At 37.5% G+C, this 24,540-nt stretch overlaps 2 protein-coding genes across 11 annotated transcripts in view; one reads left to right on the forward strand and one right to left on the reverse strand.

Annotated features, from left to right (window-relative positions):
• Positions 1 to 15,246, forward strand: part of FIP1L1 (factor interacting with PAPOLA and CPSF1) — a 38,250-nt gene extending 23,004 nt beyond the window's left edge. For 3 of the 4 annotated variants that reach the window (XM_014873415.2, XM_014873416.2, XM_088163370.1), the window contains 6 exons: positions 2,747 to 2,773; positions 3,304 to 3,358; positions 4,364 to 4,419; positions 9,604 to 9,823; positions 14,015 to 14,152; positions 14,925 to 15,246. In XM_014873415.2, the coding sequence (XP_014728901.1) occupies positions 2,747 to 2,773; positions 3,304 to 3,358; positions 4,364 to 4,419; positions 9,604 to 9,823; positions 14,015 to 14,152; positions 14,925 to 15,072 (644 nt within the window). In that variant the 3' untranslated portion in view covers positions 15,073 to 15,246. Of the gene's footprint in view, positions 1 to 2,746; positions 2,774 to 3,303; positions 3,359 to 4,363; positions 4,420 to 8,589; positions 8,680 to 9,603; positions 9,824 to 14,014; positions 14,153 to 14,924 lie in introns of all 4 variants that reach the window. The other variant, XM_088163371.1, reaches the window with a different exon arrangement.
• Positions 15,247 to 16,122: 876 nt separating this feature from the next.
• LNX1 (ligand of numb-protein X 1) overlaps positions 16,123 to 24,540 on the reverse strand; it is a 126,822-nt gene continuing 118,404 nt past the window's right edge. For all 7 annotated transcript variants that reach the window (XM_088163365.1, XM_088163364.1, XM_088163368.1 and 4 more), the window contains 2 exons: positions 17,870 to 18,028; positions 16,123 to 16,820 (listed from right to left, as the gene is read on the reverse strand). In XM_088163365.1, the coding sequence (XP_088019491.1) occupies positions 16,685 to 16,820; positions 17,870 to 18,028 (295 nt within the window). In that variant the 3' untranslated portion in view covers positions 16,123 to 16,684. The remainder of the gene's footprint in view (positions 16,821 to 17,869; positions 18,029 to 24,540) is intronic.

Consider the following 24,540-nt stretch of genomic DNA (forward strand, 5'->3'; position numbering starts at 1 on the left):
ACAAGCAGGGTATGCGTGGCATTGCTTTCCTTTAGTAAAACATACTTATTTTCTGTAAATACTACCAGCCCTGAGATAGTAGGTTGGTATACCATGTTCTGAAGGCAATTTTGAGTGTTAGGTAAAATGGTGCACTAATGACAATTGGGTTGCTTTTGACACACAAGTCTGGATGCATCTTTATGGCACCACAACAATGTTGTTAGGGACATGGCAAGGTCTATACTAAGCCACCTTCTTGCACTGACACAATGTAGTCTCTTCATTGCAAGAAATGACAAAATATTTCAGTATCATTTCTCAGAAGTAGTAATTGGCTGGTGAACTAGAAGTATATTTTTATACACTTAGAAGGCAAAGGAGTGAAGAGTTAAGAAATTATTTATTTTCCATTAACTGAAGCTTATGATTTTTTGTCTTGTTTAGTGTCATATTTGTGTATTAGTGAGGAAGGTGAGGAAAAACATTGGTTTAGATCTTTTTAGATCTTTTTGTCAATTTGACACATAGAATCTTCCGTTGTGATAGCATCAAGTAAATTAGCTTCTGCTTTAAAATTATATAAGCATTAGTCATGACTCTTTAAAAGGTCTTGAAGTTTTTTGTGGGGAAAAATGCATATGTGATTTTTTTGTGTAATGCTCTACATTAACCAATTCATTAAAATTATTTGGACATTTGGTCTCTGGATTTTAGTTGTATTCAGCCTGTCTTAATTTTGTTTGAATGGTTGTTAAGTGAATTTTTTCATTTGGCTTTAAGTCTTGTGGTGACATTTTTACTTTCAATTCTGCACAAGATAACACTCTTGTAAATGAGGAATACGTTAATTGTTTATTATAATTTTTTTCCTTCCTGTAAAGAGGAGTTAGCTGATGGATTTCCAGGCAGTTCTCTGGATAATGCTGAGTGCCATGTGCAGTGCTAACAATATACTGGTTTTAGTGAGCAATTGAAATATTTTTTAGTATAAGGTGGAGCTAATAATTCACTTTGAGAGAACTTCTGGTACTTTTCTAGCTTGTGTTCTTAACATTACTGGATTATATAATATATACATGCTTAACAAATATATAAAATTTTTTCTATGTTTTAGGCTCATGAGGGATCTATTAATTAGAACAATTAACCAAAAAAGATTAATGGTAAACAGTTTGGCTGTGCAACGGTTTGAGTTCTTAATCTTGATTTTCTTTCAGGAATTTTCATCAGGAGAGTTTAGTCTTCTAAATGTTACACTGTCAAAAATTTTGTGGTGTGATACCCAATGTTCTTAACAACCACAGTGCACACCAGAAAACACATTGTGTGCTGGTGAAAACAAAGTGGCTCATGCAGTTTAGAAAATTGACTGTTGGAGCTCACTGTCTCCTGGTTTACATTTTGGCTAAGAGATCAGATTTTAAATCTTCTGGATTGGACAGAGACCTCAATTATATTTCATCATGTGTTTAATCCTGTAGGATTAATGCTGTTAGGAATTAATGTTCGAGAAATTGCCAACAATTAATGAACTTTGATATTGATCAATGTTCTTCTACTTGCATATTCCTTCATTCTGTCCTTCTATCAAGGCAGTCTGGGAGCAGTTGGCATTTCTAGACACTATAAATATGTAGATTTAGTAAAATATTGCTGCCATACAATAGTCTTTTAATTTTAATGTTGAACTAATGAGATATATGTAAATTTTGTCATGCAGTGCCAGCACTGTTCTGTGTGAATGTTTATGCAGTTGTGTCAACACTGATGAAAGCACTCGCCAGAGTTTTCTGTCCTCTCCCTCCCCAAATTTTGCCATGAGCTGTCAGATTGAACATACATACTTTTTAATGGAAGCAGAATTGTTGATAACAGAAAGTGCTTTATGCTTGGTGAAGTAATCTATTTTCTGCCAGTATTGTTTTAGCTCAGTTTATTTTGTAGCAATTTTATGTGCTGAGTTCAGGTAAAGCTAGTTCTTTGTAAAGCATGGGAAAATAAGAACCTTTGAAGCATACAAATTATTTTTACGTTGTAATCATTTCTTTCATAATCAGTAAGGTATGTTTATATGTTGAGGCAGTATATTTTGTTAGGTAAGCTAATTCAGTTGGGAACAATTTTCTCAGCTTTTAGTTGGATTCATAACAGCTTAGCTAGATCTGAAAATCAGGTTAGAGTAATTCTTGCACATGTTTCTGTTGAAGGATGCTCCTTTCTCAGATAGTTACAAGAAAATAGAGAACAAAACAATCCTTTTCCCTCCATGTAGCAAGTGAATGAGGAACTGCAGTGTCATAGCATTGACTTAGACATTAGACATTGCTTACTGCTGCCTGAATACTTTGTTCATGTGGACCTACTGTTTCCTGTGCCAAGCTATTGAAGGTCAGAGGCCAATTGCATTTCCTTCCATCCAGCCATGGAATGTAAAATAAAGCAAATGTAGTCTATGGGATGTTGCTTTCCTTCTGTATTTTAAGCATTTTAGGATTACGAATTCAATTCTGACCTTGAGACCCAGAGTCATTCTTCACTATTCTTGCCTCTAAATAACTAAGATCTTAAAGAATAGGAATTTAAATCAAAAGCTAGATTTCACAAGGCTCGTATAAAATTTTAGCAATTGGTATTAATGTGACATCTTGACCTGAGGACACAGAAAATATGTTGTCATTCTTGATCATGTGTGTAGTGAAGGCTCAATCTAGTTTTAGATCTACAGATAAATTTTTGCTATAACTGATATTTGTTGTCTTTTTAGGTATACCAATAACAGTGCCACCACCAGGTAAAGTTGCTTAGATTTTTTTCCCACATTTGGTTAAGAGATGGAAACTTAACTGATGTGCAACTTGCCAGCTTCCTTTCAATTATATAGATAAAGGGTTGTGTATGCTAAACTATATGTGTCTATGTAGGCTCAGTTATTTTGATGCTGGGCAGAAGAGAAATTGTATGAAAATGCTGTTGACTAGTAGACCTAATCGGCCAGTTTTCTAGACATATATTTCCTTCTTTTCTTTAAAATATTTTTTTTCTCAGCAATGCAGTGAATAGTTTTGATTGTTGTTTATTGAGTATTGTTAGAATTTGCCCATGCTTCTATATCACCATATTTTTAAGAACGGTAAAGTTTTTAATTTTAATTTTAATGTTTTGCCTTTGTCAAAACAAAATAAAAACCCATTTACATGGAAACAATTTTTCAATGTTCTCTCTGGGACTTGTTTGCCATTGTATGCTTAGCCTAGTTCTTTTATGTGTTTATGGGTGGTAGATTTTTACTTTCTCCCCTCCTTACCTAATTTATTGTTACAGGTTTTCCACCACCACCTGGCGGTCCTCCTCCTTCCCTCATACCCACAATAGACAGGTGATTATCTTACTAAGCAATCTATCAGTATTCTGTAACTGAAATAAATGAATAAGTACTCTTGCATTGCCCAGTGTTTAATGGATTTGCATCTGGGAAAGGGGAGACAGCTTCAGATTTTTACAGTAATTTTACAGAAATGTTACTAGTTTCACCTATCAACATATTCTTTGAGTTGGTTACTTGGCCACTTACTAGTTTAGTTTTGACACAGTATCAGAATACCAAATTAGTCACAGTTTTGATGGTAAATCAATGCCAAAACTTAAGGGAATGATTGTTAAAGTATTCTTTAGTAGTCTGAAGGCTTATTTATGTGAGCTGTATACTTTTCAGCTATCATATCCTGTTTTTATAGATGTACACAAAAATTTCAGCACAGATTCAAGCCCTCATAAACTATAAGAAGTGCCAGAGTTCCACGGAATCCAAATTTGTATTTCTGTTCTTAGTGTTCAGCTGTGACAAGCCTAACCATACCTTTTCAATGCCATTTTTATATACATTTATATGTATACACATACATATATTTGTATATATAGATAGAAATATTTGAAAGGAGGAAAAGGGTTGGCTAGCACAGTCCTTGAAAAATATTTGTATTTTGCTGGAGGCCAAAACTAGTCCATATACAAAACTCACTTAAGATGGTACAAGTCTCTTGTCAGTCCTCTGGATCTCACTGAAGGAAGATGCACACATTTGTTCCTTTGAAATTGAAAATTCTGTTAAATTACGTGATACAGGAGGATGATGAAAAATCACCGAGAAAATGTTCATATTATTTAATTGAGAAAAAAATCCTAACTTAATACATCATATGTGCATGAAAGTAAATCTATTACTTTGTATTGACAGTTGATGCGAATGAGTGTTGCTTCATATTGTATATATTGTAGATAATATTAATTATATATATGTATCTATTGAAGGAGATAGCTTTGTTGCTAAAGCTGAGTTGTAGTTTTAACATGCTGAAACTGGTTTTGCATGTATTTTCTGCAGTGGACATTCTTCTGGCTATGATGGTCGTCCTGTTCGTGCATTTTCATATGGCAGTGGTAAGTAAGCAAGCTGGCTGACTTTGGAAATTTTGACCAGTGTGATATCAAATTGCTTAATACACTTATGAGGTTTTTAAGCTAGAAGACTAAACAGATCCTGTCAGTATTTCTTTATGAAATCTCATTGGTAACCACTGTAAATAGATACATGCTGTTGCAAATTTAAGCACTATTGGTAAATACTATTATTTTGCTTATTAATTTATATACTGAATATCTTTTCATCCTGCTTTTGCATTTGATTTTGAAGTATTATATACCATAATATGGACTGCAAGTCAGGGAGAATTTTTCAAGGATTTAAAAGCAGGAGAACAAGTACTGTTGAGATATCATTAGAATTTCAATTACTAAGACCAGTCATTCAGAAATCCTGATGATGTACCTCTCCTTTGAAAAACCATTTGTCTATTGCAAAATCAGTCTTTTTTTGTCTTTTTAAAAAAAATACTGTTATGGGGAAAAATTCTGATGCTGGAAAACTTGACTTCGTGAGGTTTTTTTCAATAAAAGTGAAATAAGAATGAACTAAAACAAAAGCTTCATCATGTGCCACCAAAAGGACATCCACAGAATGTATGCTGAGTTTAGAACTGTTGCCTAGCACAGCTCTGCTTCTTGAACCAGAGCAGGAAAAAGGAGATAAAGTAGATAGAAGTATAAAATTATTCGGGTTGGAAGGAATTATCAAGGATTGTCTATTTCAACCCTCCCTGCCGTGGGCAAGAAGACCTTTCAAAGGTCTGCTCAAAGTCCTGTCCAACCTGGCCTTGAACACTTCTAATGGTGGGGCATCCACAACTTCCCTGGGCAACCTGTGCCCCTGCTACCATCATCATAAAGAATTTCTCCCTTATGGTAATCTAAACCTACCATTTCTCAGAGTAAAACCATAGCCTCTTGCCCTGTCACTACAGGCCCTGGCAAAAGATCTTTCTCCACCTTTCTTTCTTAAAAGTCCCTTTGCAGTATTGAAAAGCCACAATAAGGTGTGCCTAGAGCCTTCTCTTCTTCAGAATAAACAACCTAAACAACATAGGAGAGATGATCCAGCTCTCTGATAATTTTTCATGGCCCTCCTCTGGACCTGCTCTTAACATATCTTTGTTGTACTGGGGTCCCAAGAGCTGGATGCAATATTCCAGGTGGAGTATCACGAGGGCACACAAAGAATCACCTCCCTCAACCTGTTGGCCACTCTTACTTGTGATGCAGCCAGGATTCAAGTGGCTTCCTGAGCTGCAAACTCACACTGCTGGCTTGTATTTAGTTTTTTTCTGACCAATATCCCCAAGTCCTTCTCTGCAGGATTGCTTTGAATCAGTTCATTGCCAGTTTGTACTGACATTGAGGACTGCCTCCACCCAAATGCAGGACCTCGCACGTTGCCAGTCACTAGCTCTGCCTTCAATACATCTGCCATCCAGCCCCATGCTTGGTGCCTTTTCTTTCAGCTAAATTCTATTGCCTTGCTCCTTGTTCCTTTGAACGCCTAGCTGGTAAGCAGAGAAGTTGCAGGGAAAGTTTTGTCTTTTTCTGAGGATGTGTGATGTTCAGCATAGATCAAATATTCAGCAAATCTATTTCCCAAATATTCTGAAGTCTTAAGCATGGATATACCAAATGACATTTTGTAATGGCTCGCAATTTCTTGAAGCTGTAGCAGTTCATGGAGTAACAAGCAGTATTTTGTTGGCATTGTAAGGATCCTCATCAGTTATCAAATGTTTGCTTTCATGCATGGGAAGCTTGTTATGTTTTCAAGAATTCTTGAATAAGAATTAATGAACATTGACTTTACACAGGCTTCTTTTTAGCAGTAATTTAATTGTGTTTAACACAAAGTTAGAAGCTGAGATAGCTTTACAACTGTTATAGCTGTACAACTAAAGCCATGCTTTATCATAAAGAAAGCAGTCTTACTAACACATACTAATGTATGTATGTGGCATCTATTACATAGTCTCCAGTGCAGAATGTTTTTCACTTTGGTATCTCTTTTGTTAGAATTTTCTATTCTGTCAGTTATTGTCAGGGACATAAAAATATTTCCAAGTTTTATATTGACCTTTAGAGATGATGGCATGCTTGTGTTGTTGCAGCACCAGTTTTAAAGGATGACTGTTAGCATAATCATGCCAACATTGAATTTGAATTTCTTCAGCAGGATTAAAAAATTGTTTGCCTTTATATGATTATGGAGACCAAGGAGCACAGTCCACTCCTATCTTCACAGTGTGCTTCCAGTGTATCTGGTATCCCTGTTGCAGCAAAAGCTTTCCTATTTGCTGCACAAAGCAATTGTCTATCTCAAAGCTGTCTATGTCATAGGGATTTTTGAATCTGTAGAGACTCTGTGGCATTTTATCACTGTTGCTCATCTCTTAGTGAAAAATCTTTTCCTAGTCAGCATTGTACTCTCACAGTCCCTGTTGTGCAATGTGATCATTTGGCAGTGCTCTCTGTGAATCAGAACTTGGGGACATTGAGATTTACAGTCACTAAGTATATTTATTTACTAGTTGCTTTGGGTGACAGCACTGAATCTCCAACCTGTTGTCTTCTTTGACAATCTTCTTTGTGCATTTCCTAGCTTTGTCAAAATTGCAGGGAAAGATGTGCGAATGGAACACATTGCAAAAAGTACCAGTCTGGATTAAGATACTAGCCCTCCTTCTGCCTATTCAAATTCCTCAGCTCATGCTTTGGTGTGTCTTCCCTTGTGGTTTGTAGGGTTTCCCATTGCAAACCCTTCAGGAAGGTTACGTAGTAAAATAATAGCCTATAGCTTCAAGAATGTCTGTTTTGTTTTTGTGTTCTTCCACAATATCTATGTGGTTTCATCAGTTTGCACTGAAATCCTTTCACGATTTAGTGCTACCTTTGCCATCATATCTCTGGCTTTGCTTGAGCTGTGTTTGATCAGCCACTGAAGTTCCTTCTATTGGATACTTGTTTGCATTTTCCTCAAGCAGTTCTCTGGTCTGTGCTCTAAATGTTCTTTATATCTTAGGAACTTGCAAGACATTTAACATTACAGAAACAGTTCGAGAGTCAGTGTTTTTTGAGGCACAAGGAAGAAGCATTAAATAGTTTGCCTTATGCCGTGAAGCTTTAAGTTTTTAAACCATCTCCAAAACAGGGCTCATGTCTCCAAAACTAGTAATTATTCAAAGCTCTCCTTTTGTTTTAAAAATAAAATCAGAGTTAAATTTTTGAAGTGTCTTTCTTCTTGTAGAAATTATTGGAATAATCCATGTAGAAATAACAGAAGCGACAAATTACTTCATTCAGTGTCATAAAAGCAGAACACCAGTTCATACTAGAAAGTAAGCTTTGTGTGTTGTGAATAATTCCTGGTGAAAATCTAGACATAAAAATGTGCAGTGTGTCAAATTACTGTTTTATCTCATGTTATTGGGGAGAAGTACTTCTGTCTGATGAGAATTATTCAGGATGTGATGGAGTATCCAAAATTTATTGTTAAAAGTTTGTACTACCATTAATAATTAGTTTGTATTATACATTTAAAGTTAAGTTTAAATTTTAGACCAGAATACGCAGGCAGCCAGTGTCTCATGTACCATACGTGTATTGTTGACATAGTGGCAAGTCAAGGAAATTAGCAGTCTTTTAAGTCCAGCTGGATTTTTTGCTATTTCTGGCTGCTTTCCTTCAACGAATTTCAGGTCTTGGCGGTATAATGAACAGCATAATATTGCATTAGGACATTTTTTTCTGTTAACCCTTCATTTTGCTTGTAGACTTGAAGTTAAACAGTGTCAAGCATTTATTAGAGGCAAACCTTGTATAAATGCTTTTTTAGGGAATGATAATACTTTTCATTGCAAATGTATTTTAACAATGGAGTTTTTTTTCCTGCTCCACTGCCTGCTCTAAAGGTCTTTTGTATTCCTCCTCTGGACGCTTGGCAAACTGCTCTCTTAAGCTTCTGCCAAAGCTTTCTGGGGCAGGCATACCCCAGACGTTACAGGCAAGGCAGTTTGAACATAGCTGTCAGCACAAGCCACTGGTTTTATAGCTCAGCAGTATTAAATACAGCACCAGTAACATAGTTTACATTGATCAGTGGATATTTATGTTAATTGTACTGTTAATCTCTTTGTGACATCATGAAGTCAAGTAAATATTGTTCTCATATTATAGATGATGAAGTGGAGCTCAAAGCAAACGATTTATTGAAAGTTAGGAAAGCTAGCAAGGCAGATAAGCAGAAAGGGAGAAGTCCTCAGTACTGTAAGTCCGCTAGAGAGTGCTGTTTCCAGCTAAATACTCAAGCCCTTGTTTTTCCTTTACAGGATGCATTCACGGGACTTCTGGTGTGGGAGGGCAGAACAGATCAATTGGGGCATTAAAAGTAGCAGTTCTGTATTTCACTGAAGTTGGCAAAAAGCAGTGGAGAAGCATGTTCCTTCTCCCTGTTGCTAGCTATCTAAAAAAGGCTGAGAGACAGTGTTAAGACTTCTTCTTAACATGTCACATCTAGATTAAGACTGTGCTTAATTTTCTTAAATTGTTACATTTTAGTGGTGTTTGTGCCGAGTATTCATAAATGTTATCTTACAGAGCACAAGTGGGAGCATTATTTCTTCTCTCCAGAGTGAATTTATTTCTAAAGCTCCTTTTACATCTGTAATCAGAAAAGTATGATAAAGCATAGTATAGAATATAAATTAGTGAATGAGAACCTCATAGCTAGCATTGTATTTTAAATACGATGATTTTAAAGTACAAGAGATAAAAATAATAGCATTTAAATACAAGGCTGGAAGTGTCCTTTTTCTGAACTATATTTTCAGGGCACCTGAGTTTCAAATGCAGTTTTGTTTTCTGGTTGTTTTTGTTTTGTTGTTCCCCCAAAACAAAGCCATTTGACCACATAGAATCAGATTCTTTGAGCAAATATTTTGAACAATTTTTTTCCCCCAGAAGTGTTTAGACTGTCTTTGGGATATATACCCTGGTTCTGTACATCCTCATAAGAAGTATTTAAATGAATGCCAGAAGTTTTTGTAATCATTATGGAAAAAATGCAGGGTTTGCTTAGAATTAACTCTAATGTGAAAGGGGAACATTAAAACATATCATTGGAGGAAACTGACAAATGTGTTTTCATTATGATATTTGATTTTGTTCTAATAACTATATCTCTTTCTTTAGTCACCTTTCCACACCCTGCAGGTTCTGCACCCTCATGGTCTAGTCTTCTGGACACCAGCAAACAGTGGGATTACTATGCACGAAGAGAGAAGGATAGGGAACGTGAGAGAGAGAGATCCCGAGATCGGGATCGCGACCGGGACCGAGACAGAGATCGAGACCGTACCAGAGACAGGGAAAGGGACCGAGATCACAGTCCTTCTTCAAGTGCGTTCAACAGGTCAGTGAAATGTCCTACACGTGCTGTAACTCTGCTCAAAACCCTGTCTCTGTTAAACAGTGTACTTCAACATTCAAATTTAGTGTTCTGCTGGGTATTCCGAAGAGCTGGGTGGGGTGGCTTCCTCACCTTCACCCTTTTCTCTTGGAAACTATAATTCTGAATTTCTACATGTAAAACAGAAGCAGAAAAAAAGGACAGTATACATCTGAGTTGGTCATAGTGCTTTACAGGTCAAAGGTGATTTAAGTCTTGAGAATGTCTGAAATATCCATCTCTTTTTGACATCAGTAGGTCTAGAAAAATCTACATAAAAATCTATAGAATTTTAGTTGCCAATTCAGTACTAAGAGCAATGTGTTACAACATTTGACCTTAATTTATGGTGTTAAATACCTGCTAGAATGGTTAATATGGTTGGTAAAAATGGCTGAATAATAATCTCTCCTCTCTTTTTTAAAACTATTGTTTCAAGGTCAACAACTTTTCTTTAATTTTGATGTAGACGATGAAAATCATGTCAGATAACTTTACTCAGCTTTATAATTTCTTTTAAAAAAAGATCTTCAAATGTTCTGTGGTTCATGTGCTCAAGTACAAAGCATTTAGTGTTGAGATCACTATGGCTCCATAGAACAGAGGTCTATGGGTTAGCCAGATTTTTCTAAATTTCCTCTGCTTGTTATCTACTAAGATTTTTGGGGTAAAGCTTTTCTCGGTGTTTGTTGTTAAGTTTAAATTTTTGCAGAATATATATGTTAGCTATTAGGCAGATTGTTTTTACTAATGGTTTTAAGCTGAAGGGAATGAGAGCGCTGAGAATCAACATTACTGCGGTTGGGAGATGACATTGTTGCACGATGATTGTTAGCTGAAGACCCAAGCTGGGTGTAGGCTGGGGGATTTTCCATGTATGCTGGTGTGGTGATGTCCTCTCCTGTGGGCCTGTGCTTCGTTCCAGGGCCAGTTTCTGAGGGCTGAAGACCTATCTAAACATCTGTTTCTCAGACAGCTTGATTGAAAGCCAGAAAGAACCCTGGTCATTCAAGGGTGCTTGAAATGAACCTTAATAGCTTCCAGGCCTCAAGAAATCTCTGTGCTGCTGCCAGAGTTATCTGCAAAGGAGGGGGAAGAGCAGGCCTCGACTTTTTTATGTGACTAAATTATCCACCATCTGTAGCAAAGCTGTTGCCACATGGCTGTGTAAGAAAATGGGAGGCCCTTAACTAGGATAAGTTGGTTTGGGAATCACAGAAGAGGTGGGAGAGGCTTAAGAAAGAACATGCAGATATAAGATTTCTTAAGAAGGTTTCTTTTCAATTCTGTGCACTTATGAAAATAAAATGATTGGAGCTGTGAGGAAGAGAACATGAACTATTTTAAATACTGCACAGGGTTATAGCTTTTATTTATATTCCCTTTGTTTAAACTTTGATCAAGTGGTACTTTGGTGGGGCTTGTAGTAAGCATCAGGTTTAGCATTTCACTGCTCAGAAATTATGGCTTTCAATGCTTTTAGCAGTTGTTTTCCAGATGAATAGCCCGTGTTTTTGCTACAGCATTTCGTAAAACTACAAGAGAATAGGATTATTTTTATTCTATTATAACCAAAATGTGGTTTAAAAATGAACTTTCAGCTGTCTTTATATTCTGTTCTGCTTTTACTCTGCTATCCTCAGAGAAAAGTGTGCATTTTTACAATGCCTCTCACTCTGCCCTCTTGAGAAGATGCCATTATTTTTGGACTGTTTCCCTTTTACAAAGTTTGAGACTTTATTTTGTTTGTTTGGGAGTTTTTTGTTTTGTTCCGTTTTTTTTTTATTTTGGTAGTTTCAAGTCAATTAGTTACCACTAAAAATGTAGACATTGGAATTTGATTGATATGTTTCTGTTCTGTGGTTCTTCCTCTGCAATTTGAAAAATTAAAAAAACAAACCCCAGCAACTGTGTTTCTAAGGTCCTGGAACTTAATAATCTCATGCAGAAGAGCAGATAAACCTGGCTGGATCGCAGCTTTATGGGATTTGGTATCCTGGTGGTCAATAAACTGAACGAGACACCACGATCAGTGTGTGATAAAGGTCAAAAGCATTGAGCAGCATTAGAGTGTTCCTGAAAGCTCCCAACACACTGGTCTTGGCAAACTGATTTTTTTCTTTACTTAGAGAAGTTGTTTATTTTCATCAGACACACTTACAAGCTGTCATGGTTTTTTAGTAGTTTGCCAAAATAAAGCACAAAATGGAGTATCAGTAATATTTTTAACCTTTTCTAGAGTGTTTTAAAATAACTGGGTAACAGAGTAAAAGCAAAGTGTGAGTTACCATTAAGGGCTTTGGATCTCATCTTTGAAACCAAGCCATAAGTCTATAAGTAGCCATCTAATTTCTCATGGCAAGCTTATCAAAAGTTAGTGATAGACATTCAAATTTTAACTTTTTAATTTGATACTGATCATAAAAATAATAGTTTTGAGCAGCAATATCAGATATGGGAGGAAACTTCAGTTGCACAGAGAGGCTGGGGAGTCTCCATCCATGGAGATATCATGAAGCTTTCTGGACATGGTCAGCTGGTCCTGATGGCCCTGCTTTAGCTGGGGTTTGGTCCTCCTGATGACCTCCACTCATGCCCTCCAACCTCAGATTTTGTTCCATTTGATTGCAAATGTGCTTTGCAGGATTTGATCAGTTTACTCTCAGATCTGAGGTTATAAATGTATTATTAAATTAATTACTCAGTGGCAAATCATAATTTGGAGTTCTGTAGTTGAAGGTGTAGTTTTCCTGGTTTTGATGTGCGAATACTTTTCGTGATCCTTAGAAAAGCAGAATTTTCTATGGGGTGGTTAGTGTCTTAGATTACTAATTTCTGACATTTGCTTAATGATGTAATCATACAAGGTTCATAAAAAGACTAGTGTTGTTGCTTCAGGTGTTCCCCCTTCTCACTCTGAATTTTAATGCATAGCTGTAATAATCATAAATGTAATATCCTCACTTGGGAAATGGCCAGAAGATCCAAGTTGTGGCAGATAAAATGGGTTTGATCTCAGCTCTCACTGCTCCAGGACACGAGAAATCCCTTTAGGCTAGAGCTGTTCTCCCTGTGTGATCTGTCTAATCTGTTCTCCTGCTGCAGGGACCTCAGGAAGATACTTTCTTTCATGGTAAATGTTGGCAGAGAGAGAAACACTTGCTTTTGTTACGTCAACAGTATCTAAATTGTTACTGATTTTACATCTTTTGAAAGACTGGTTACATTGTGCCTTCCTTTAGGACTTGGTGGGGATCTCCCAAACTGTGGTTAGAGAAGACTTCATGTGATCTATGAATTACACTAAGTTCATTTGTATTGAAGGTGCACTGTTAAAAGATGCTGGGTAGAATTTTCTTAGTAGAGAAATGATGAAATTATCATACCTTTTTAAGCTATGCTAATGTAGCATTTGAGTCGTGTTGGCTAACAATGGACAATGTTGTTTTTTAGGGTTTTTTTGGTTTTTTTTTTAGATTTCAGTAAACTCTTAGAACTGTCCTTTTCATCAAGTCAAAATATAAAAATATATTTTTAAGTAAAGCCTTTGAATTCTTGTCTAACCTGTGATATTTAGGAGTTTTTACCGACATTGTGGCAGGGCAGCATTTCATGGCAATCCAAGAAAGATGTGGAAGTAGAAACAGCATTAGCACTGGAGAAAAATTAATTTCAAAAGCAACCCAAAACATTTAGTGTATTTTATTCCTTGTATTTACCTTTTCCTTTTTTTTTTTAAGTGGATGTAAGGCAATAGGTAACTGTACCAAAATCTAATTTTAATTTACCCAAATTCTATAATAGTCAAAAAGTGTGTGCTGATAAGTGTTGAATGTTTCAAACACTGATCTGAAAACATTAATGAAGTTTATGTTCCTTTACAGTTAGATACAGGTTCAAGCTAACAGCTTGGTAACTTCTATATAAACTTAATGAGACACTGCTGCATTCTTTTTTCTTTCATTTTTAATGAACAATTTCCTTTCAAAATTGCATAAACTGCACAAGTCTAGTGTATAACATGAAGAACTTTATTGTCCTTTTAATCACTGGAACTCATGTAGACACCCAGAAGCAATATTAAGATTTTCCTGTCATTTGGGTTATTATACTCCTTAGTCTTACTGTCCTGAAAATCTCTTCTTTCTGAATCAGTGATGAAGAACGCTACAGATACAGAGACTATGCAGAGAGGGGCTACGACCGCCATAGGACAAGTAGAGAGAAAGAAGACAGACACAGAGACAGGAGACACAGAGAGAAAGAAGAGACTCGACACAAGTCATCTCGAAGGTTTGATTTCTCTTTTTTTTTAATAGGATATGAAAGACTTGCCCCGTTAAAAAAAAAACAAAACAAAAACAAACAAACAAAAAACCCAAACAAAAAAAACCCCAAACTTTTAAAAGAACCCCAAACAAACGGAGTTTTGTGGAAAGACTGTAAACACTTGAATGTGCTGCTTGGAACAAGTCTGCAATATAAAATGCAGACAGGGAAAAAGCAATATTGACCCTGGGTAACCTCATATTGAGTGATGTATAGTGACAGTCAGTATGTGAACAGAAATTAGGACATTGGGGAAAGAAGGGTAAAAATGGTGAGTCAGAAAGAGGTGGAATGGAGCAGACATTCAGCAGCATGAACAGAACAACTCAACAGTCATTCTCAGTAAGTAATATAATCATCACAGTCACTTGATAGAAATTGTTCCACATGATCCATTTTAAGTTACAAATAAAAGTCAAGCCCAGAAAATGGGGTCAACAAAGAAGTGAAAGTATTAAGGATTGCCAATAGGTACCTGACATTGTTAAAAGTATCGCTATTAGAATATGGGTTACAAATGTGAAAAATCATTCCATTTTCCCCACAAAAAGTACAGGATGGATAGATATACGTTCCATTCCAGGAAAAATTCAGTTGTGCACTGACATGCAAAAACTGAGTTGGGAGCAGATGGCAGTTTTCAAATATGAATACGGAAGCTTTTTTTTTTTGGTACTTTGTAATTAAATAGGGCTTGAAGTGTCAAGTGTTTGAGGCATGTTTTCCCTCTATTTAGTAACAGCAGACGTCGTCACGACAGTGAAGAAGGGGATAGCCACAGAAGGCACAAACACAAGAAGTCCAAAAGAAGCAAAGAAGGAAAAGAAGCCAGTGGTGAACCTGCTCCTGAACAGGAAAACACTGAAGCTGCCCCTGTGGAATAGGCCTGTGTGATTTTTGCCTACTTGCATATATATTAGTGCCAGAAATAGATTACTATAAATCTTGTTATTTTTCTGGGAATTATAATAATTTGCTCTTAATCTTGTTCTGTTAGTTTGAAATCAAAGGTTACTTTGGTTTTTTTTGAAAATAAAAGAACGAATTTTTCATGTTAAGATTCTTGGACTGGTTTTGTCTTTTAAGAAACAGTGAAAAAACATCTTACAGCTAGAGGCTTATGCTCTTACAATATAAGTAGGGCTTAAATTCTTTGTATTAAATTGTCTCCTTTTTTCATAAGCCAATGGGAAGGTCATTATTTTACTGACTTCAGAAACAGTGTGCATTCATTTTATTATATACTCAACATCTGGAACAGTGTGGGTTTAGCATAGCTTTTGGAGTCATATTTGGAAAGGTCATCCTGTACTACAGGGACACACAGGAACTGCAGGCTCTTCAAAATCCTTGTAATAATGTGAAGCAAAACAAAAAGAAAAACTAGAGAAAGTGGGAAAGGTGCTGATTGTTCTTAGTTGAATGGAACACTGAGCATGGTGATGATACACTTGGTAATTATGTCTGGTTTGTGTAGGTGCGTAAGGATGAAATTAAGCTGGATAATCATTCCTGCTGCTTTTCAGTGGCTTAAGAGAGAGTTCATTTTAGTCTTTGTTCTAGGGGAACAGCTGCCCTTAACATGATAAAGATTAACAAACATATCCTCTTCCTACTGCAAGCTTGTGAGATAAAAACAAGACTGTGGAGCATGAGTAATTTGCAGAGAAAGACAAAGGACTATTTTAAGAGATACAAGACCATCATCACTTTCAGATTTACTTAATTCAGAACAGTATCAAGTGTGATTGATAAGGCAGTCCCACAAAAATATTACAGCTATTCAAAAGACTTACTTGATGGCATTAGCAGGGTGCAGTGTACTTCCTTGAAAGTAATATTCTATATAAAAATCCCAGATTTAATAGTATTAATCAGAACAAACCAGGGAAACGAGGTAATTAGGTTTTGGATGAAAATAATGTCTGTACAAGTACACAGTTACAATTATTTTTAATTCTTTTAGAAATTTCATTCACAGTTTTACAGACTAACAAACAGTACTTGAAAGTCTTGAAAATACCAGCTTCATGCTGACCATGAAAAGAGACACATAATCAAAGTGCTATTAACGTGTTGGATAAAAACCTTCACCTGATTATTGCAACTAGAAAAATTGCAAGAAATATTTTCATAAGTTATTCAAGATTTTCTTTTTGTAAATCAAAATAAAGTAGGTGAGCAGAAGCTGTTGCTCCTTAAATTTAATTATTATTATAATGCATTAAATAGATATATAGATATGTATAAAAAACAACAAAAAACCCTTAAGAACATAGGGAAGGAAGGACTTAAGTCTGTAGCTTGGATCACTCTGAAGTGATTTTCTGATGGGTGTCACTGCTTTGCCTAAACTTTCTTGACATGCAGGTTGAAATTTCACAAGCCTTTTCTTTATAAATACATACTTGACCCTCCCAGCAAAGACTGATGTTCCTTTTTTCAATTTTTTTCCCCATGTTAAGATACTTGTCATACTCTCCATGAAGACTTGTTTTATAAAAATGTGCCAGGCCAGGACACAATTGTGAGAGTAATTTTTCCTTTTAGTTCTTTGAGCATCCTTGCCAAGCAGGCATGCATCATTCCTGATGTGCTCCTGCCGTTGACAGCAAGGAGGATGTCACCACATCTGAAAAAACAAATGCAAGACAACAATTAAACAAGGTGACTTCTTATCTTAGATGTTTTCAAATGCCAAAGCACATTCTTAAGCTGGGGGAAGGGGTAGAAATGAGTATTATGGTTCTTTCTCTGGCTAACTACTGTTCATGGATAACAGAATAAAGCAGGTGAAAATACCTCACTTGTTTGGGTTTCTTACAAATTTGTAATTAATTAGACATATTTGAAAGAAAACATGATCTAGTTCTTCTGATGAATCATCATCGCAGAATCATAGAAGGGCTTTGGTTGAAGGAACTTCAAAGAAGGGACACTTTCTACTAGACCAGGTTGCTCAAAGCCCCAGCCAACCTGTCTTCGAATAAAGAGGAGGCATCCACAACTTCTCTGGGTGACCTGTTTCAGAGTCTCACCACCCTCACATTAAATAATTCCTTCTTAATTAAAAAAAAATTCTTTTTAAATTTTAGTTTTAAAATTTTAATTTTAATTAAATAATTTCTTTCTTTTCTTCCAGTCTAAATCTCCTATCTTTCAATTTAAAGCCATTGTGCTTTGTTCTAGCTCTACATACCCATGTAAAAAGTCCCTTTCCAGCTTTCCTGTAGCCCTCTTTATATACTAGAATGATCTATGTTCTGAGCAACTGTACCTTTTAAGCCTTGTTAATTGATGTTTGTGCCATGATTGTGCATTTACTCTCTTCAAATGTATTGGTGTTTGCAGGGAAGGCATTTGGTTGGGATGTTTAGAACTGGATATCTGCTTAGAACTGGAAATCTCTGTGCTGGCATGCTTTGTACCACCCCAGAGATCAAACTAACTCTTCCTTTAACTTACTCACATACTAGTGGATTGCTAGACATCTGAAAACATTCTGATACAAGGCAGATCTGTTAAGCTTGTGTCCTGTTTCCAGATCTCCCAAAGTTAGTTAGTCCTTTCCCCATCCCTGCCACTGCCTTAATGAAAATATGTTTTTTAAAAACCCCCGCAAGTTAACCAAAAGAAAAACTTAACTTAAATGCTACTTTTTTTAAAGATAATAATCATTACCTAATTCTGCCATCATTATATGCTGGTGTTCCCCCAACGATGGATTTGATAAAGAATGGTTTGTTCCCAGTATGTTCTTCATAACCTCCTACAATGCTGAAGCCAAGACTTCCAGATGTATTTCTTCGTAATACAATTTCTTTGCAGCTGTACAAATACCTGAAATAAACCAGTTTAATTAGATGTCTTATAGTTAACTTTAGATTCTGATGAACCATTAATAATGAATCTGCCTTTTCATGCACCCATAGAGTGTTTTTAAGAGTTAAAGTAGTGCCATATTTCCACTGTATTAAGCACCTACATTTCTCTTCTGTTTCTGTAGTAGTGCTCTCCTGTTATTACCAGATAACCAATTATCCCAAAAGTAAAATTAGTAGATAGTCTTGGGCTAAAGTATGAAATAAGTTTTTTAATAGGGTAGAAATCTGTGCAAATGATCTAGTTGTGATGGAGAAAAGCATTTAAGCCTGGAATTAATGTTTGTAAACCAGCAATTCAAAAAGCTGCATTTCTTCTACCTTGTACAGCCCAATGACTTGCTTATCTTCCAGATATGAGCCTGTGTGTGATTAATTATGTCAAAATGCTCAGGCACTTACTACTGTGGTGCATGTCAAAGTGAAATAATGTTAAGGTCAATGGAATGAGCTACAAAAATGACAGATGACACAAAGACCGGTATTGGTGGAATTAGGGATCCTGGGCTTTTCTTGAGTAACCTGGTAAGTTACAGCATGGAAGATGAGAGAATCTTATCCATGTGAGTCAGTGCTTTGGAGCTTGTCCTTACTGTAATTATTAACACAAGATTTTGTAGTAAGACAATTGAAATCTGCTACTTCCTCCATTTGTCTTGAATGTATTTTATGGTACTGTATCTTATGCTAATCAAAGCTTAGGTTCCAAAACTAGGAATAGGGGAAAACAACAGTAGTGGTTTTAGACTCTTAAATGTTGCCTAATGCTCTGAGTACATTAATTTCTGTTTCTTTTTTTTTTTTAAACCAAATTAATTCCATTTGTTAGAGAGTGAGTGATAGAAATTTCTATCCATAATACTTAACCAACTTATCATCAGTGGTGTCCCCAGGAATGATTGAAATTACTGAATGACTAAAAATGTATTTGCTACTCCAAGTCTTAAAATACATGCTGACCTACAGCAGGCAACTGTTACAAGCTCTATTCTGAGAGTTTTTAGGTTTCTAAGAAATACCTGACACTTCTGTAGGAGGATAAATAGCCTTTATCTTAAAAACTGATATGCCTAGTTTAAAAATTCTGTTTTAAATAGTGCATTTGCTATCTTTCACAGCAGTAATATTAGATTAGTCCCCCAGGGCCTACAGATACTCACCTGCTGCCAGGATGGTAGGTATGTAATATTTGCACAGGAATTCACTGGTTGCTAATGTAAGAAACAGGTGACATTTGCTTCTTCCTTAGCAGACAGACTTTATTACTTTACCATCTGTGGATTTCTTCAACGTGCAAAATCACTTAAACCCTCTATGTTTAATGGTACTTATCAAGGACATGACCAAGCAGTGCCAGGTTCAGCCATTAGCACTATAATTCAGTGTTGATTTTGGGGCAGAGGTATCTGCTGCCCAGTGCTACACTCACTGCCTAAAGGGGCACATTCCCAAAACTGAAAGGTAATCAGCTAAATCCTAATGCCATAGAAAAGGAGTGGGCAAGCAGGTAGAGACAGGAGGATAAAAGGCAGTGAAGCTAAACGTGCCTTATGTACATTCTATACATGCAATCTATAGGTTATTAGTTGCATGGTCTCCATCAGTCCAGAAAGCATAAACACCTATTTGCTGTCAAAGTGTGCGATAAATTTAAGTAAAATAGACACAGCATAATAGCATTAGGATTTTTCTCTCTGCCCGTGCAGAGAAAACACATGGAAACCATGGAACAGCAGAGAGCAACCATTCTTTTGTGACTCCAAGCCCCTGTACTGCCTTTTGCCTTACCAAAGGGACTGGTGTAACCTGCTGTGACAAGAAGGCAGTGGAGGCATGGAAGTCAGAAGAGGTGCTGGTGTGATGGTCAGTTTGTGAAAAGGGGAGAAAGGGAGTTTCTCAAAGTGTTTACAAGCTTGTCTTCTTTGGTTCCCAATACCCAAATTGGTAATTAAATCTTTTCAGTTCTGAAAGCCAAGACTGCTTTGGCCAGGACAATAATGAGTGAGGGATTTCCCTGTCTTTTGACCAATAAGTTTACTTGTTCTTCCCATTTTCAATCACCCTGCTGTGGGTGTTGGTGCAGGCAGGTCCAACCCATGACGACAGCCACAACTAGAAATTGACTCTTTTAAGAGTAGGAGTATCTAGAATGTGTTTATGGCTTTAACTCGATGTTTTCTTATCTCCATCCTATGGGATAGAGGCATAAGCATGGCAGGGCATCATCCATCAGCTGTTTGTCAGCGCTGTCACAACTGTGAAAAGGATGCTGGCAGGCAAAAGCTGAGCTGTATGTAATGCAGTTACAGCTTGCTCCAAACAGTTCAGTGTCTAAGCAGAGATGCCTGCTCTGCCTAAGCAAAGAGCAGCCCACTCCAAGGGAGTCCATTCTTTTAGGGCTGTTTAATCATAAAGACAAGCTACAAAGTACCACAGGAAAAAAAAATCATATGAAGATTCTTAGTGTGTTTGAGTAGCTTATGTTTCTGTGATAATGAAAGTCTCAGTCTGGGTGCTTTGACCCAGTCAAACTGCTGTAACCCATTAAACTGCAACTAGTCTGAGGAGAACCATCTCCTTGGAAGAGAACAGCTCACAGTCTCCTGCCTTTATCACTAAATACTCCAGAAGATGAGGATAAGGAATAATTTATGTGTGAACCTGCCTCAGATACAAGATTTGGGGATATATAGTGTCTACCCACAGGGTCCTATCCTAAGCAATACTACAACTAAGCATCAGTTACTGATGCGTGAGGAATTTAAAAGTGCCTGTTTTCAAGTACTTAAATGTAAAATTCCCTGCTGATTTTCATGAAGCACAAGTAGCCTTATGCTCTAGGAATGAAAACCAGCCCAACTGCAGGAGGATTTCAGCAACAGCAGCTATGAAAAGGATAACTCTCTCCTCCCACCCCATTACAGTACACAAATGGCAGTCGAGTAAGTAATATTTGATTGCTTCCACCAGCATCCTACAGCCTGGACTGAGTTACTTTGGAGGTGTTCCTGTCCTAATTTCATGTTTTACATTTTGGTCTACCCCAAGTTTGCGGAATGACTGTGGCCACCTTGTCCCTTTCTCATCTCACTTTACAAATGAAGAAAAGCACTTGTGTGAAGTACTAATGTTTCTGAATGTTATGACAGGATGATCTAAAAAGTATTCTAAGTACTAGCTGAGGGAAGGAAGTGTGAGAAGAGGAAAAAAAGGAGAGCAGGAAAAGAAGCAAGGGTAGAATCAGCATCAAGAGCTGGGGAAATGCTTTTTGCCAGCTGTTCCCCGTTATTTCCTTTGTTCATGCTTCACAACAATATATCCCTCTTTATTAGAAGAGTTCTGTCTTCCTAAACAACAAACAACTAAATTAGCTACCCTGAAATAAGTCTTTGGTTGAGAATGCTTAAAGTCCTGCATCACTGTTTCCTCCCGCCCAGCCCGCAGCCCCTCTGCTTGCGTGCAGGCCAAGTTTTGACAGATGTCAGATGCACATGTGCATGTATTTTATAACCACCACATATTGGATTGTACTACAGAAAGAACAGAGGAGCCGTTTGTGTATTATTAAGCCATACAAAAGTCAGAAAACACAATTCTAAGATCTCACAAGAAAAGGACAAAATTTAAGTGAGATCCACAAATGTTAAATTAGCAAGATGGTTTTTCCAAGTCTTCGAGCTTTGGTGCAAAAGATCAGATAACTTGTATGATTCTGCTGCTACCAACATCATCCAGAAAGACGATATAATTCCCTAATAATATTTCTCAATATTTGTGTCTCTTGTCTGCACCCATCTCTGTAATATGCATGCAGTTCCTGGGAAAGGAAGAGTTCTGTTCTAGTATGGAAAATCAGGCATTTACAGTAAGCTAGTTTAAATCACGTAACTCTTATTAAAGTTAGCCTGTTTTATAATTCATTGGTCATTGATAGAAGGCTGTAGACATGCTCTAGTATTTAGTTCAACTCAGCACATTTTATGGTACCATTCACAGGATTTTCCTCAAAATTTCATGGATTTGGAACAAAGAAGGAAAGACTCTCCTGTTCCCTCAGTTTCCTGAGCCTGAACATCCCACTCTAAGTTATGAGGTCAAGCTGCCTCTGAACACCCCACCTTGCTTGCTGTGAACAGATACACACACTGCACTGCCAGGGCAACATCCTTCCCTTCTCAAATAAATTTAAATAATCTACTATCCAGCCTCCTCTTTTTTTAAACCATGCTTCTTCCTGACCTACCAGTTTTACTGCCTTTTTGTTCAATTTGTCTTATATAGGCATGCCCCTTCCTGCCTGTCTTCCCAAGTACTTTGCACGATCCTGCTTAATCATCATTTTGACATTTCTACTTTTCCATTAGCTGTACCAAACATTCTTAGACTCACATATCTTGGAGCAGTAATTCTAGTAAATAGTTTTAATTAAAGTAGGTGATTCTTCAACATTTTGCCCCATAACTGCATTTTAGGCAGTTTTTCCAAGATGGACCTGCCAGACATTTATTTAGACACAGTATCATTTTCTCTAACAGCCTGGAAAATGTCATGAGACTGCTGACAGTATCTTGGGATCTAGTGAGATGTGATCCTTGCCAAAAGCAAACTGAAAGCCAGAGAAAGGTTAAATGCTCAACCTGGAGCACAATGAGTTAACATGATACACATCCTTGTGAGAGAACTCCTTGAAGGACTTTCAGACATCTGATATGGGCCCTGGAGAATCAGAGCAATAAGTGGGTGAGCATGCTTATGCTGGGGAAGAATGGTCTGCTAATACCTAGTGAGCAATCTCAAACCTGATCCTCTTGTGTCCCTACTCAGCCAATCAGCTGCTAATAAGAAAACAGAGCACCTTTGTTACCCTTTGTTACTGTCACATCTAATGACCACTGGTCCCTGTCCCAGGCACTAATATGATGTTCAGAGCAGTGTCCTCACTCAGCATACCAATGTCTCCATGTCTCTTTGAAGAAGAAGGGCCATGCTGTGCTCTGTGCATGGCCTCACCGCTGGGGATAGAGTTACAATGAGCTCTTGTCTTCAGCCTTGCTGACACTGGGGCTGATTTTCCTTCAGACGAAAAGAGTTGGAATGCCTTCACACATGCAGCCTCCAGAGCAGGAAGGCTAAAGTGAGCTTAGAAACTGTTTCTAAAATGAGAAAACTCTGAGATGTGAACTCTGGGTGCAAGCCTGCAGTCCTGTGGAGCTCTGTCCTTCATGTCCTCTACCATGCTAAATTTGTGGGAACTTCAGGCAGCTGTGAGTCGAAAATGATGCCTAGGCAGCTCAGGCTTTCTAGACAACCCAATGAAGGTGGCATAGACAGGGTGAGATTGTTTCACTCCATCTAGCAATGGATGGTGATAGAAGGCAAGTCTCAGCACTGCAGATTGCAGCATCTATAAGACCTCTAATCTGTTGCTGTCTCTTCACTGAGAGCATCACCCATGCTCTAGTACCTTCACCAAGGTGCTGTGCAAGCTCAGCAGTACAGAAGAATTTAGTAAGAATGAGGACCTCCCTGTCTGTCTTCAGAGAGACTGAGTGAGGAAAATTTACCATTGCCTGGAGTAGCAAGTTAAGGGGCATCCATTTACTGCATTTTCTTTTTGCTGCTTTTCTTTCACAGGTATAGAGATGTACTTCTCTCTACTGGAGGAGGAACATTTTGCCTGTGGGTGACACACACACAGCCTGCCTTCTGCTCTTGCAGTACTTCAGCACATGTTATACAGTCATTAGCATCAGACCAAGCCCTGAAAAACATCTGGCCCTCACAGCAGACCTTGCTGCAAGGTGAATGAGCTCAAAATGGCTCCAGCTAGAAAGAGGGAAACCTGTTATGCAAGAGTAGGAAATGAAGAGGAGTCCTAAAACTGTGCCTAGAGAAAAACCCACCTGTTTTGCAGACCATCTTTTCCTGTCCTTCTGTAAAAGACTCTGAACTGCTGCCCGAGTTAGGAGTAGAGTAAAGAGGAACTTATGAGATAAATTCTTCATTCCTTAAAACTGAGTATCAGTTTCAGCTCTGTGATCCCAGCTTTGCATATTCACAGATTCAGAATGTGTCCTCATTTCATACTTTCTGGAATGTCGTGGAAGCTGTAGGTATTACACGGTGCACACTGAGAGCTTAGCGACCACCGATGTGGCTCTTATTATCCTTGCTGAAATGACAACACAGCTGCTTCCTGTGTATGACAAATGGGCTTCTTTCAGGCGGGGGTGGGGTTAAAAGAGGTGATTTGGAGATACTGGCCAACTGCGCGAACTTTGCAACATCTGGGTAAAGTCAAACAATTCAGCTGGATTTGGCTAAGAAGGGCTGTGCAGCTTGAGTGTTGCAGGAGGGGTGTCTCTGCCTTCTGCAGGGTGGTTGAACCTAGACTCCAGTTCAGCAAGCTCCTGTATCCCTGCAAGATTTTCCTTTCACTCCCTAAGTGCCAGATATGTTTGCAAGATTGAA

The sequence above is a fragment of the Sturnus vulgaris genome, chromosome 4 (genome assembly GCF_052056855.1).
Source record: "Sturnus vulgaris isolate bStuVul1 chromosome 4, bStuVul1.hap1, whole genome shotgun sequence".
NCBI lineage: Eukaryota > Metazoa > Chordata > Aves > Passeriformes > Sturnidae > Sturnus > Sturnus vulgaris.